Source organism: Myxocyprinus asiaticus, chromosome 7 (assembly GCF_019703515.2).
Source record: "Myxocyprinus asiaticus isolate MX2 ecotype Aquarium Trade chromosome 7, UBuf_Myxa_2, whole genome shotgun sequence".
Lineage (NCBI taxonomy): Eukaryota > Metazoa > Chordata > Actinopteri > Cypriniformes > Catostomidae > Myxocyprinus > Myxocyprinus asiaticus.
The window spans coordinates 54,410,524-54,424,289 of record NC_059350.1 but is presented as its reverse complement, the minus strand read 5'-3'; the positions used below and the strand labels follow the sequence as shown (position 1 = coordinate 54,424,289).

At 39.1% G+C, this 13,766-nt stretch overlaps 1 protein-coding gene across 1 annotated transcript in view; it reads left to right on the top strand.

The window, feature by feature from the left end:
• LOC127443363 (A disintegrin and metalloproteinase with thrombospondin motifs 5-like) overlaps positions 1–8,310 on the top strand; it is a 31,431-nt gene extending 23,121 nt beyond the window's left edge. The window contains exons 6-8 of the mRNA XM_051701887.1: positions 65–240; positions 2,081–2,256; positions 3,748–8,310. Coding sequence (XP_051557847.1) covers positions 65–240; positions 2,081–2,256; positions 3,748–4,378 — 983 coding nt within the window. The 3' untranslated portion in view covers positions 4,379–8,310. The remainder of the gene's footprint in view (positions 1–64; positions 241–2,080; positions 2,257–3,747) is intronic.
• Positions 8,311–13,766: the final 5,456 nt, after the last annotated feature.

The window sequence follows — 13,766 nt, the reverse complement described above, 5'->3', positions numbered from 1 at the left end:
GAATTACATATGAAAACATGCGTGTTCATGCAAGTAACACAATGGACAAATATGTTTGTGTCAGGTAAGAGTTTTAGACAGGAACAGTGTGAAGTTCGGAACGGCCCCCAGACCGACCCGAAAGGAGTGAAGACGTTTGTGGAATGGGTGCCCAAATTTGCCGGCGTGCTTCCTAAAGATGTGTGCAAACTGACCTGCAGGGCGAAAGGAACGGGATACTATATATTGTTCTCACAGCGGGTGAGTCTAGTGTGCAGAGTATTATAATACGCTAATAACTCCATATTAGCCAAATACTCTAAACACCATAGTACTTGGGTTATTGACAAATAAAGTTGTCCGAAGCAATAAAAATGAGAAATCTTTTAAAAATCTTGTTTTAAAGGGCCTGGGTAGCTCAGCGAGTATTGATGCTGACTACCACACCTTGACTCACGAGTTTGAATCCAGGGTGTGCTGAGTGACTCCAGCCAGGTCTCCTGAGCAACCAAATTGGCCCGGTTGCTAGGGAGGGTAGAGTCACATGGGGTAACCTCCTCGTGGTCACTATAATGTGGTTCTCGCTCTTGGTGGGGCACGTGGTGAGTTGTGCGTGGATGCTGTGGAGAATAGCGTGAAGCCTCCACACGCACTACATCTCCGCGGTAATGCGCTCAACAAGCCACGTGATAAGATGCGCGGATTGACGGTTTCAGACGCGGAGGAAACTGAGATTCGTCCCCCACCACCTGGACCGAGGCGAGTCACTACACCACTACGAGGACTTAGAGCGCATTGGGAATTGGGCATTCCAAATTGGGGAGAAAAGGGGAGGAAAAAATAAAATCTAGTTTTAAACACATTTATCAAGTTCTTAGAATTTAATCTTTGTGTTCAACTTGGTTTCATAAATTTTTTAAAAACATTTATAGCATTTTCTACCATTCATTTTTTTTTAAATAATGAATTAAAAAATGTCATGTTGTGTAACCATCAAGTACAAGGTATTAAAATATTTTCCTTGCATCTGAGAGTGTACACAACTTTATCATTCATTTCAAAAACATATTTAAAAAATTTTTTCAAGGTGACAAATATTTATTTTACCAATATCATTAATTTTTGAGTCAATACTATCAAGAAGTTTTCTCGAGGTTACACCACTTGACCTGAATAAAATGTGCCTTTTCATAAAAATTTCAAAATATTGGATTTTATTTTAAAATCACATACAGTCTTGAGGGTCTAAAGGGTCCTAATCTTAACCTATATGTTGGTTACCCCAAATGACTTGGTGATTTGGTCGACCTAGGTATTTACAGAGTATTTAAAGGAATAAAAAAAATACAATGGTACATGAAAAAAAAAAACAGGATATTATCATGGCACCAAGTCAAAATATAGCTGCAAGCAACAGTGTTCAGGGCTAAGCCCTAAAGCCATTCCTTAAGCACAATGCAAAGAGCTCTGGTTCAAGAGAGTCACAACATTTATACCAGCTGAAGCAGGTATCGAACCGGGGTTCACCCAGTCCTTACCACTGTGCCACACAATCGACAAGTCTGACTGACGTCAAAGAGACATTCTAGGTTGAGAGTATACAACTATTTCTGAGAAAATAGTTACAGCTTGGTTTTTTTAAATTGACTAAGCATTTTGACCACTATGTGGCACTGTCTCCAAACTGCTTAGGTACCCTCAGGACATGATGTCGAAGACCCCTGCCAATTTTCATTCAGATTGGACAAAACGTTTAAAATAAACATGACTTTTTCATAAAATTCAAAATGGCGGAGAGGTTATACGGTCGATGTTGTCCTAGTTTGTCCTAGAGACCCAAAATTTGGTATGGGGGCTATTCATGCCCACCCCTTCGAGACTTGGCCCCTAAAAATGTACCATGTGGAATTACCATAGTACTTTTTTGTGGAAGCAAAAGGCTAGAAATAATGCAATTACTTTTTGGTGCTTTTTGTTAGTGATACTTTATCAAACATACTGCTTATGAGTGATGATCACATCTATACCATAAATATTAGTGGTCTTCTGTAGAACTGAACATCAAAGAAAACATTAACGATTTTGTATTATTTTTGTGTAGGTGATTGATGGGACAGAATGCAGACCGTACAGCAGTTCAGTGTGTGTGAAAGGGAAGTGTGTTCGCACCGGATGTGATGGAATTATCGGCTCTAAACTTCAATATGACAAGTGCGGCATCTGCGGGGGGGACGGGAACACCTGTGTCAAAGTGGCTGGAAATTTCACCAAGAAGAGGTGAGAAGTACACATACACTCATCTAGACACACCAATCCACTTTTTTTCTGAGCAACCACTGTGCGGCAACATGGTGATTCTGATTCTAGGGATTTCGTACTACATAAGAAGCAATGTAAAAATCAAAATGAGCAATCTAGATGGATAACAACAACCATTTTAAGTGTTACCTGGAGTAAAAATTAGTTCACGCTAAACTTGTGCCTTTCGAAGTAGTTAATGATGTCAACGGAACTAACCTCTTTGACCGGTGAAGCATGCGCCAGTCATTGCAACTAAGTAAAGCAGGGGTCTTCAACCATTTTCAGGCCAAGGACCCCTTGGTGGGTAGAGAGATGGAGCCGGGACCCCTGTTACATATTGTATAAACTTGAGTGTTACGTTTTATGCCTAGAAAACGTGTATGGTAGGCTACCATATTATTGTATGTTCATACTTCATGGTGTTTACATTGTAAAGCCATTGAAATAATCATTAAATGCTGCCCTGCTGAAAAGACAAACTAAAACCAGCATAAGCTGGTTGACTGGTTTTAGCTGGTTGTTCAGCCTGTTCATAGCTGGTCAGGCTGGTTTTAGAGGGGTTTTGAACACTTTTTTTTTTTTTTAGCTGTCTTAGCTGGTCAGTGTGGTCTTAGCTGATCTCCCAACCTGACCAGCTAAAAAATGTTCAAAACCCCAATGAATCCAACTAACTGACAAGATTGGCTGGGCTGAACGACCAGCTTAAACCAGCCAACCAGTTTAGGCTGGTTTCAGCTGGTCTTTTCAGCAGAGTGTACAGCAGGGGTCTGCAACATTTTTGACATGAAGTGACATTTTTAATTTTTCTTGTTAATCCCTGTGCCAAACCTCCTCCAAAAAGAAAGAAAAAGACAGACAGACAGACAGACAGACAGACAGAAAAACAGACAGACCCTGTCCATGCAAAATAATTTTTTTTTTTAAAAGCTTACTAAAATGGAATCTTCGTCTCATGTGAGTGGTCGATTTTATACATATATTTCAAAATTACTGTTCATTTGCAATGAGGAAAACATTGACTGAGTGCACCTAAAATTATGTTGAGCTCTTGAGATATGTAAGAGCAATTTCTGAGTCAGCGGCATCGCTAGACCCCTTTTACCCAGGCATGATCCTCAGTAGAGTTCTGCTGTTCCCCAGTAAAATATTCCAGATATACCCATCTGGGAAATATGGTTTCAAAATTCTAATTTTGACGGCTGTTGAAGTGAACGTTTTTCCTCATCAGAAATCTATCCAATCAAATATACCTTAGCTCCCATGTGGAAAGGCACACTTTATTGATTATTGGGGGGCCTGTGCCCCAGTGGTGATAAAAGTCTACAAACGCACCTGCTCTGAGCAAATTCTAATCCAATGTTTGGTTAATAGCAATGTTGCTCTAGCAAAAATAAAGGTTGTTCATTCAGAAACAAGCCCTATGTGTTTAAATTTTGTCCTAATTGTGCTTGTGTATCTTCTCTTCAGTAAGGGCTACACTGATGTCGTGAAGGTCCCAGAGGGCTCGACACACCTCAAGGTACGACAGTACAAACCCAAAGGCCAGACAAGTTACACGGCTTACCTCTCTCTGCGCCGCCCTGGTGGAGAATACCTTCTGAATGGCAAGTTCATGATCCTTACCTCTGAGACCATTATCCCCCTCAATGGATCCGTCCTCAACTACAGCGGGTGGAGTCAGCGAGATGACGCCCTTCACAGCATGGGCCCTGGAGCTCTACAAGAGAGTCTGGTGGTGCAGATTCTGGCCACAGACTCTAAGAAGCCGCTAGACATCCGCTACAGTTTCTTCATGCCGCGTAAAATTCCGCTTCCACCTCGGACGTCTCTCGTGTCCTCAGCCACCGCTGAGGCGTTGTCGTCACCAGAGGTCTTGATGTTTACTACCGAGGTTCCTTTGACGACACAGCCTCCAACAACGATGTCCGCGGGCCCGCGTTGGGTGACAGGATCGTGGATGACATGCTCCAGAACTTGTAATACGGGTTGGCAGAGTCGCACAGTGCAATGCAAGGACCGGCATGGAAAGCTGGCGAAGGGTTGCCTGCTCACTGCTAGACCCTCAGCGTTCAAACACTGCCTGATTAAAAAGTGTTGAGGATCTCTCAATAAAAAGGAAGTACCTTGTTCCTTGTCGACCATGTCGAGTGTCCAGCTGAGACACGGTCTTGATGAAGCACATGGACGCTTACATGACTGACCTGTCACAGCTCCCATTAGACTTGGAGTTGTTTTTATAAATGCTGTTCCTTGCTCTAAACACATTCACTGGGGAGTTCAGCTAGTATTCAGAATTGTGACTTGGACGCGAATTTACGGCTCTTGCCTCAAATGTGGCAAAATGACCTGCAAACTGTTCACTCGATGCAGCTAAGCCCCTTTTGGCTAAGCCACGGCCAATTTTCTCATGACACTCCCAGTAGCAGTCATTCCACTTACGGGTCCAGTGCAAAGCTAGGAAAATTTGACAAAACCATACCCCTTAACACAGCCTACTTAATGGTCCACAACCCTTTAATTGCTGCAGATCGCTGTACTTTTGATTGATATCATGCATTCAAACAGAGTTTCTAACTGTATCAGACCATCAATTTCACGAGCAGCACTGTCTGCACTCCCACTGGTTGTTATCATTTTTACATCGCTGCTCATTAGCGTAAAGTTAAATTGAGCTCAACTTTGTCGCATCACCAAAAGACTTCTCATCATATTGTTGCAGCAAATCGGTATCAATGTGAATGTCCTATCAAGGGTCCAAAACCCTACTTAGAGTCCAGTGCATTTCTAAGATCTTCCATTCCAAAAGAACCTTTGACTTCAATGAAAGGGTCATGTGGAATGCTGATCTTCTCGGGTTAACCTTCCAGGAATCACTCAGTAATTGCCTTCAGAAAAGTCAGTACGCTTACCGCATCCGTGAATACGACTGAATGTCTGTTCCTTTCTCAGTTTCAGGGTTTTGAGTGGTAGTTTCAGCCTTTTGTGGACAAATGATGTTGATGACATTGCTAATGTATGTATGTACTGTATATATATATATGTTCCACTATTGTTAATGTCTGTTTGAGTCTTAGATCTAGGGTATACTTTTTTTCCACATGCTGTTCCGTCTCGTGCATGGTCGAGCGCTCAGTCTGTCAAAGTATCCTCTTTTAACGGTGAGCATGTACGAACGCATTCGCCACATGCACACTACAACGTGAAACTCTTTTGCGCAGTCAGCTCCAGGTGCATGCGCGAGACGTAACGGCACGAGGACATCCGAAGTACACTTTGCCTTCAAACTCCACCAATGAATTGATCTTCCTCTCTATGTTAAAAAAGACACACTGTTGCATTCATAAATTCACACACCCCTTGCAGTATCTAGAGTTTAGTATTTTTAGTATTACAAATCGTAAAAGTCGTCTTTTGTTTATTAGGTACTATTTCTGAAGAAGCTGCATAACGGATATCTAAGTATATTCTACAAAAATACTGGGTCTTTTCCAAAACCTAGTAAATTGCGTCCAGTTGTAGCATTTTAAGACATCATAGGCGCGCTCCCGACCCAAAGGCTGTTTTAAAAGGTAGGCAAGGTAGATACTTCATTTTGGCCGAATTCTAAGGTAGCGCCATACAATGATGAGCCAAAATATTATGACCACCTGCCTAATATGCTTATAGTCCTCTGCGTGCCGCCGAGGCAGGGACTCAACAAGACCTCTGAAGGTGTCCTATGGTATCTGGCACCAAGACATTAGCAGCAGATCCTTCAAGTAAGTTGTGAGGTGGACCCGCCATGCACTTGTTGGTCCAGAGCATTCCACAGATGCTCAATCAGATTGAGATCTGGGGAATTTGGAGGCCAGGGCAACACCTTGAACTCTTCATCATGTTCCTCAAACCATTCCAGAACAATGTGTGCAGTGTGGAAGGGAACATTATCCTGCTGAAAGAGGCCACTGCCATCAGGGAATGCCATTGTCATGAAGGGGTGTACCTGGTCTGCAACGATGTTTAGGTAGGTGGCATGTGTCAAATTGACATCCACATGAATGGCCTTGACGGCAAGCCTTGGGCACCTAACACCCTGACGCCGGTTTGTGGTTTGTCCCTCCTCGGACCACTGACGGTATGTACTCACCACTGCTGACCGGGAGCACCCTACAAGCCTTGTCATTTTAGAGATGCTCTGACCCAGTTGTCTGGCCATAACAATTTGGCCCTTGTCAAAGTCGCTCAGGTCTTTACTCCTGCCCATTTCTCCTGCATTCAACATGTTGACTACGAGAACTGATTGTTCACTAACCATCTAATCTACCCAGACCTTAACATGTGGCCTTGTTAGGAGATGATCAACGTTATTCGCATCACCTCTGAGTGGTCATAATGTTTTGGCTCATCTGTGTATGTATCCTTCCCAGGGTAGACAATACCAAAATGCATTGTGTTGAGCTCAGTGGAAAAAATCCAAGATGGCGGACGAAGTGAGAGAAATTTTGATTATGAATATACATGTAATCTATTCAATACTAAAAAGTATCAATAAAAAATAGCTTAAAATTATAGAAAACTCTCACTCAAAATGTTTGTGTGCTACCTGTATATTTATGGTCATTTGAGTATCACGTTGTTCCTCTTGCGTCACCTGCATTGAAATCCATTGCGAGTCGAGTCTCCTGTGCCATATGAATGATGCGCAGAGTTGCTGCCTGTTCCAAATTGATCTCTTTTGAGGCTCCATTTCAGTTAGCATGCTGCCATAGAAGACAGCTGCCTATGTAGGCAGGAGACAGAGAGGCAGCTCACTAGGTTTTGGAACAGACCCAGAATTATGACTGAAGTTGCCCAACTTATCCTGTTGAAAAATGTACGGACTCTTGGTTCTTAATATTTTGTGTTGCCTCCTTGAGCATCAATGACTGTTTAGGAGCATTTTGTGATAATTGTCCAGAGTGACAAAGCTGGATCTCAACATCATTGGAGGGTAGAGTCACATGGGGTAACCTCCTCGTGGTCGTGATTAGTGGTTCTCGCTCTCAATGGGGCGTGTGGTAAGTTGTGCGTGGATCGTGGAGAGTAGCATGAGCCTCCACATACTGTGAGTCTCCGCGGTGTCATGCACGATGAGTCACGTGATAAGATGCGCGGATTGACGGTCTCAGAAGCAGAGGCAACTAAGACTTGTCCTCCGCCACCCGGATTGAGGTGAGTAACCACGCCATCACGAGGACCTACTAAGTAGTGGGAATTGGGCATTCCAAAAATTGGGAGAAAAGGGAGATAAACTAATAAAAATTAAAAATAAGGAAAACCTTATTTGTCAACGACCCTCATGTAAATATCAGTTAGGTCAAATAGCTTCATCTAGGCAGTACTAAATACTAAATAAAAAACAAAAGCATTTTTTATAATCACAGTTATTAAAAAAAGAAACTTTTTGCAGATTCTTATGAGCAGAACTGTAAAAAACTATGATTTTAAATGTATGTATAAGTCATGACTATACGTCATTTATCTGTTTAGAATGACGATGTGTGCCCTGGACATGCAAGAACACCAGCCAATCATACGCTCCGTTTAAAATCATTTGACACACTTCAGTTTAATCTTCACTTCATGTCTGAAACATTGAAGGATGCTCAATCAAATACATGTGATATATGTTCAAACGCACAGGTTCAGTTTATGACCAGCAGCTCAGTTGAAGCTGTTGATTCATTTCAGCACAGATCCATTTCATTTTTTTGTATTTTAGTGAACTGTTTTCACAGTTTCACGTCATGTATGCAGTACTGTCTCAATGGGAAATGGCTGTTTCACTGAAAATACAGAGCACTGATTTTATAATTTATTATTTGTACAACTGGTATGTGAAGAAAAGAAAACACATAATGAATTATTTATTGTAATGGTCATTTTGTCTCATAATTACTATTTAACGAGGAGTATGACTGAACAGAATAGTTTCATTTGAAGAAAATTGTTTTTTTCTAGCCATCTTCATGACTATATATACAGTATATGTATATAAAACAAATCGTTATATTTAAAAGTTTACGTTTTATTGATTCTTTTGTTGTCAATGTTGTCTCACTGGAGATGTGTTTGTTTAGTTATCGTTTCACTCGCTTTTCACATGGAACTAATAATGATAGTGATATTTTTCATATATATCACTAATTAAATTCAATGCAATATTAGACCTACAAAGCACTGCTTTCACTGAAACCTCTATTAAACAATAAACTAACGACAACACAGCGTTTCAGAAAGTATTTTTTCCTCTTAAATGAGTTATTAATGAACAATAACATCTAAAAGCAACTACGATCCAATTAAAAACACTGTTATTATCCAAGTTTCTGTATAGACACAATCCTTAAGTCTTATCTACAAAAAAGCCATTGAACGTTTCCAGAGTTATTGCTCAGGTAAAAAAGGTTCATTCAACAGATGTTGACCTCTCTAGTGGGGCATGTTGTCACACGACAGTATATGGGAAAGTATATGGGTTATTGGTTATTTTAAAAGGCTTTTTGGCAAAAATAAAATTGTAAAACAATTATGAAACACCAGATTTATGAAAGAAAAAATATAAAAGCAAATTCACTTATCATCTTGTTAGTCAGAGCCCTTATAAATGAACACTACTTCTTTACCGGTTTTCACTCACTGTTCATCCCGTTCATGTTTACCTCAGCCGGAATGCCCCGCTGTCTACTGGAACAATCACATCAGTTACCGGTTCTTTCTTGACGTCTGCATCCAGCTGACAGGAACTCGTTTTATGAGGCCTGCTTGTTCATTCTTGGCCGGGTTAAAACTGACTCATAAAGTTCATGGTCCTTATTTTGCATCAGTGGTGACTGACCAAATCAACTGTTTAACAACCCATCGAGTCAGTATGATGCTACATTTTTATTAGGATTCACTCATTTAATGATGTTAGTCAGTAAAGGTTGACCTTAAACCTATTGTAGACGAGTCAGGAAAATGCATGTCTGTTTACTTTCATTTGTTGAAAAAACTACCATGTTGTCCTTCTCTAACAATGCAAAGAAATAAAAGGCCCTCGATCCAAGAATAAGGCTTTTTTCAAACGTTTGGTTATAATAGTTGGTTCCAAACCACGGTACATTTACGTCATAATCATGAATACCACAGTGAGCTAGCTAGGCAACGACTCCAAAGGAAAGATGGTAGCTTCACTTTTTTATGCTTGTTTTTGTCACTTTGGTTTGACTACTAAAACTTAACGTGCACGGATCAGTGTTGCATCTGTCGGCTTTACATGAACTGGACTCAACTTAGTCTCAGGACAGCTTGTAATAAAAATGGTAAAATCTTAAGATATTGTACGACTTGTATCGTATGAAAATGTACGATTTCTTTTTCCAAAGAGAGCAACCAATCAAAAACAGAATTACAAATGAATACATTAAATGTATCAAATCTTAGCTAGCCTCTAATCCTACACAAATGTTATTTTCCTGTTAAAATCAAGGTTAGGTTTAAGGTTTAGGTAAGGGGTTGCACTATGGATAGGTTTAAGTTTAGGTTTAGGTTTGGGTTAGGGGTTAAACTTTGAAAAATCTTAAAAATGCTCATTCTAAACCCTGATGTTTCGTTCTTCTATGGTACACAACAGTTACAGTATTATCTTATTTAAATCAAGGTTAGGTTTAAGGTTTAGGTAAGGGGTTGCATTATGGATAGGTTTAAGTTTAGGTTTAGGTTTGGGTTAGGGGTTAAACTTAGAAAAATAGTTTTTAATTTTTAGAATTGATTGGATAATAAAAAGTTACATACCAGAATTCAAAGAACAAGGTGTTTAGAGGGGAAAGGTTGAAAAGTAAGAGGAATTTCTTTAAGCATAATCTGTGGAAAAACTGATTCGTTTTGTGAATGATTTTGAGTCATGTAAACATTTGTCCTCGATGAACATCTGCTTACATGCAAGCTTATTCTCTGAAATATTCCAGTGACCTCACTTTCTCTCTCCTGTCACCCGTTGTGCTGCTAGTCAACCTGTTGACCTGCTGACCCAGAGAAAACAGTCACAGACAAACATTTCACGGAATGCAACTGTGCAAACGAAACATCAGGAGGGAAACATCCGTCACAGTCATCATCAAAAAATGAGCACGTGCAGGAATGCACATACAAACATGCGGGAACATACGAAAAGCATTCTGTCACGTTACGTGATGTTTTTAGGAAAGAAACATTTGGTTTTGTGGTTGCATTTGTATGTTCATGCTCACGGTTAATCAGTTAAGCTATTCCTGGATGTTTTTTCTAATGATGAAGATGTCTTTGGGTCATGGAATGTGTTCTTGGAACATGCCACGATATCATCACAAAGTTCTGGAGAAGTTTGTCGAGTTGGAACAAGCTCAAGATCTGTCAGGACAGACATCAGCGCAAGATGTTTTGGACAACGTCCACTTTCTTGAGCAGGAACGCATGTTTGGCTTCAGTTGACAGCGTGTAAGTGGAGCAATTACCTGGTTATGAAGGGGTCGGTATGGTTGCTGAGTACTCTGACCCGAGGGATATGTCCCAGTTCCTACTTAAATTCAAAGGTCAACCTTTACACCTGACCCATAGTACTGTTATCCTCAAACAAAGTTTATTTAAAATTGGAGTTTATTGAAACAAATGTAAGGAGAAGTGCAGATATATGTGAAGTATTACACATTTGAAGTCACTGATTGTTGGATGTGTCTCTAGTCTGTTTTCAATTATTTCCTCATGCATGTCTGCATTTATGTTAGATATACTTTATATTTCCGCATATCCTCATGTTAAATCTCAAAGCCCACACCTGCTCTCAGGACCGCCATAAAAGCTGGCATCAAAGTGCGTCTGCCCCGGCCTTACCCACAATCCCCTGTGGTCCTGACATCACTGCTGGCTGTTTGCACAGCTGCTTTGCTCCAGGGCCAGACATCACTTTCACTCAGTGTGTGTGTGTGTGTGTAAAGAGGCCGTGGGTGTGTATATGAGTGTGTATGTGCTTATTGCTGACTTTAAAGTGCATGACTGAGTGACTGAGCACAGAAGTGTTGAGATGTGAAGATGGAAGTGTTTTTGGGTCCAAAATCTTATAGTTATTGCACATACACAGTGTAAGTGATACAGTGTTAGCCAAATTTATTTACAAATTTTGCCTGAAATTAAGCCTACAGAGTGCAACAGTCTGGTTCTGTAAGCAAAAATCCCATTAATTTCTCCATAGATGTTGATTTCCAATGTTAACTTTTAAACCTTTAAAGATAGACCTATCCTGAGCTACGAGGTTATTCATTGATGGTATATGCTTTGGTTGAAGCCATCCGTCTGCGTTATTTCAACTTCATTGTTTAAAAATCGAGTTTGATAGCGGAATTCATGGTAAACAACAACATTACCCATGGTACAGCAGAGAAAGATCCACCAATCAGAGAACCGCGGCCAACGAAACCCGTGAAAGGTGCTTCAGAGTGACCGCCCACTCCCATGATGCACTGTAAATGATGTAATCGAGTTGGTATGTCTTCACCCTTAAACTACTTATATATTTGTATATATCCGAATTTTTTTGCAATAAAAGTATAATAATTTTTTTCTATACTAATAATCAACAACCTAGAATCAATTGTGTTATATAATCCCATAGTTTTTTATTCAATGACATCATTCGCAATGCTTCATGGCATTGTAGTCCATGCCCTCATGAAAGAGTGTTTAAGTACACAGTCTTGTTTCTTTGTCTTTATGTCCGATTTTCAAATGCTTTTTTTTGCCTCAAAACAAAGTTTGTGGTGTTGTGATTCTCCTCGGAGCTGGTTGGTTTGGATCATGGCCCACAACTTTTCTATGAAGGATTTTAGGAAAAGTCTATGGAAGAAAGGAATGGGAAAAATGCTTCAGGAACACAGATGGCTGAATAAGTGGGCGGGCACAGTTGCGTTCTATTGTCCCATATTTTAGTGCCGAGACATTATTTCTAGTAATTGCTACTTTATTTATCGTAATTGCAAATTTTTATCTCAAACATTGCGACTTTCTCAAATTAATTAAGTTCATTCAAAATAATCAAAGTTATTAAGAGAAATAAAGTTTATACTGTATCTCGTAATTGCATCTCTATTTCTCACAATTGTGAGTTTATTTATTGTAATTACGAGAAAGTCGCTATTACGAAAAAATAAATTTTCAAGTTTAAGTCTTGCGACTTTAGCCTATATCTCACGATTGCGACTTTATTTCTTATAATTGCAATTTTATATCTCCTAGTTGTGACTTTATTTCTCGTAAAAGCAAGTTTATACTGTATCTCGAAATTGCATCTCTATTTCTCACAATTGCGAGTTTATTTATCGTAATTACAAGAAAGTCACAATTACGAAAAAATTAATTTGCAAGTTTAAATCTTGCGACTTCAGCCTATATCTCATGATTGCAACTTTATTTCTTGTAATTTTATATCTCGAAATTGCGACTTTATTTCTCACAATTACGTTACATAAATGCACAATTGCAAGAAATAAAGTCGCAATTTTGAGATATAAACTTGCAATTACGAGAAATTAAGTTGCATGTTTATATTTTGCAATTGCGACTTTATTTCTTGTAATTGCAATTTTATATCTCCCAGTTGCAACTTTATTTCTCATAAAAGCAAGTTTATACTGTATCTCGAAATTGCATCTCTATTTCTTGCAATTGCAAGTTTATTTATTGTAATTACGAGAAAGTCGCAATTACGAAAAAATAAATGTGCAAGTTTAAATCTTGCAACTTTAGCCTATATCTCACGATTGCGACTTTATTTCTTGTAATTGCAAGTTTATTTCTTGCAATTACGATACATAAACTCACAATTGCAAGATATAAAGTCACAATTTTGAGATATAAACTTGCAATGACGAGAAATTAAGTTGCATGTTTATATCTCGCAATTGCGACAGTATTTTTTGTAATTGAGATTTTAACCTCTATCTCTCAATTGTGACTTTATTTCTTGTAATTACGATACATAAACTCACAGTTGCGAGAAATAAAGTCGCAATTTCAATATATAAACTTGCAATTATGATAAATTAAGTTGCATATTTATATCTTGCAATTGCGACTTTATTTCTTGTAATTGCAATTTTATATCTCCCAGTTGCGACATTATTTTTTGTAATTGCGACTTTAGCCTATATCTCCTAATTGCAACTTTATTTCTCGTAACTGCAAGTTTATATCTTGAAATTGCGACTTTTTTCCTCTCAATTACAAATTTATTTATAGTAATTACAAGAAATAGTCACAATTACGAGAAATAAGTTGCAATTACAAGTAATAAAATTCGCAGTTGCGAGATATGAAGTCTGTAAAGAATTAACTTTGCCTTTTAATTTTTTTCTTCTGAAGTGGGATCAAGGCAACATAGATATTACTTAACTAAGAGATCAGACGTACTTTTTTCACCAGGCAGACAATAAAACAATCAGGATAGAGATATTTAG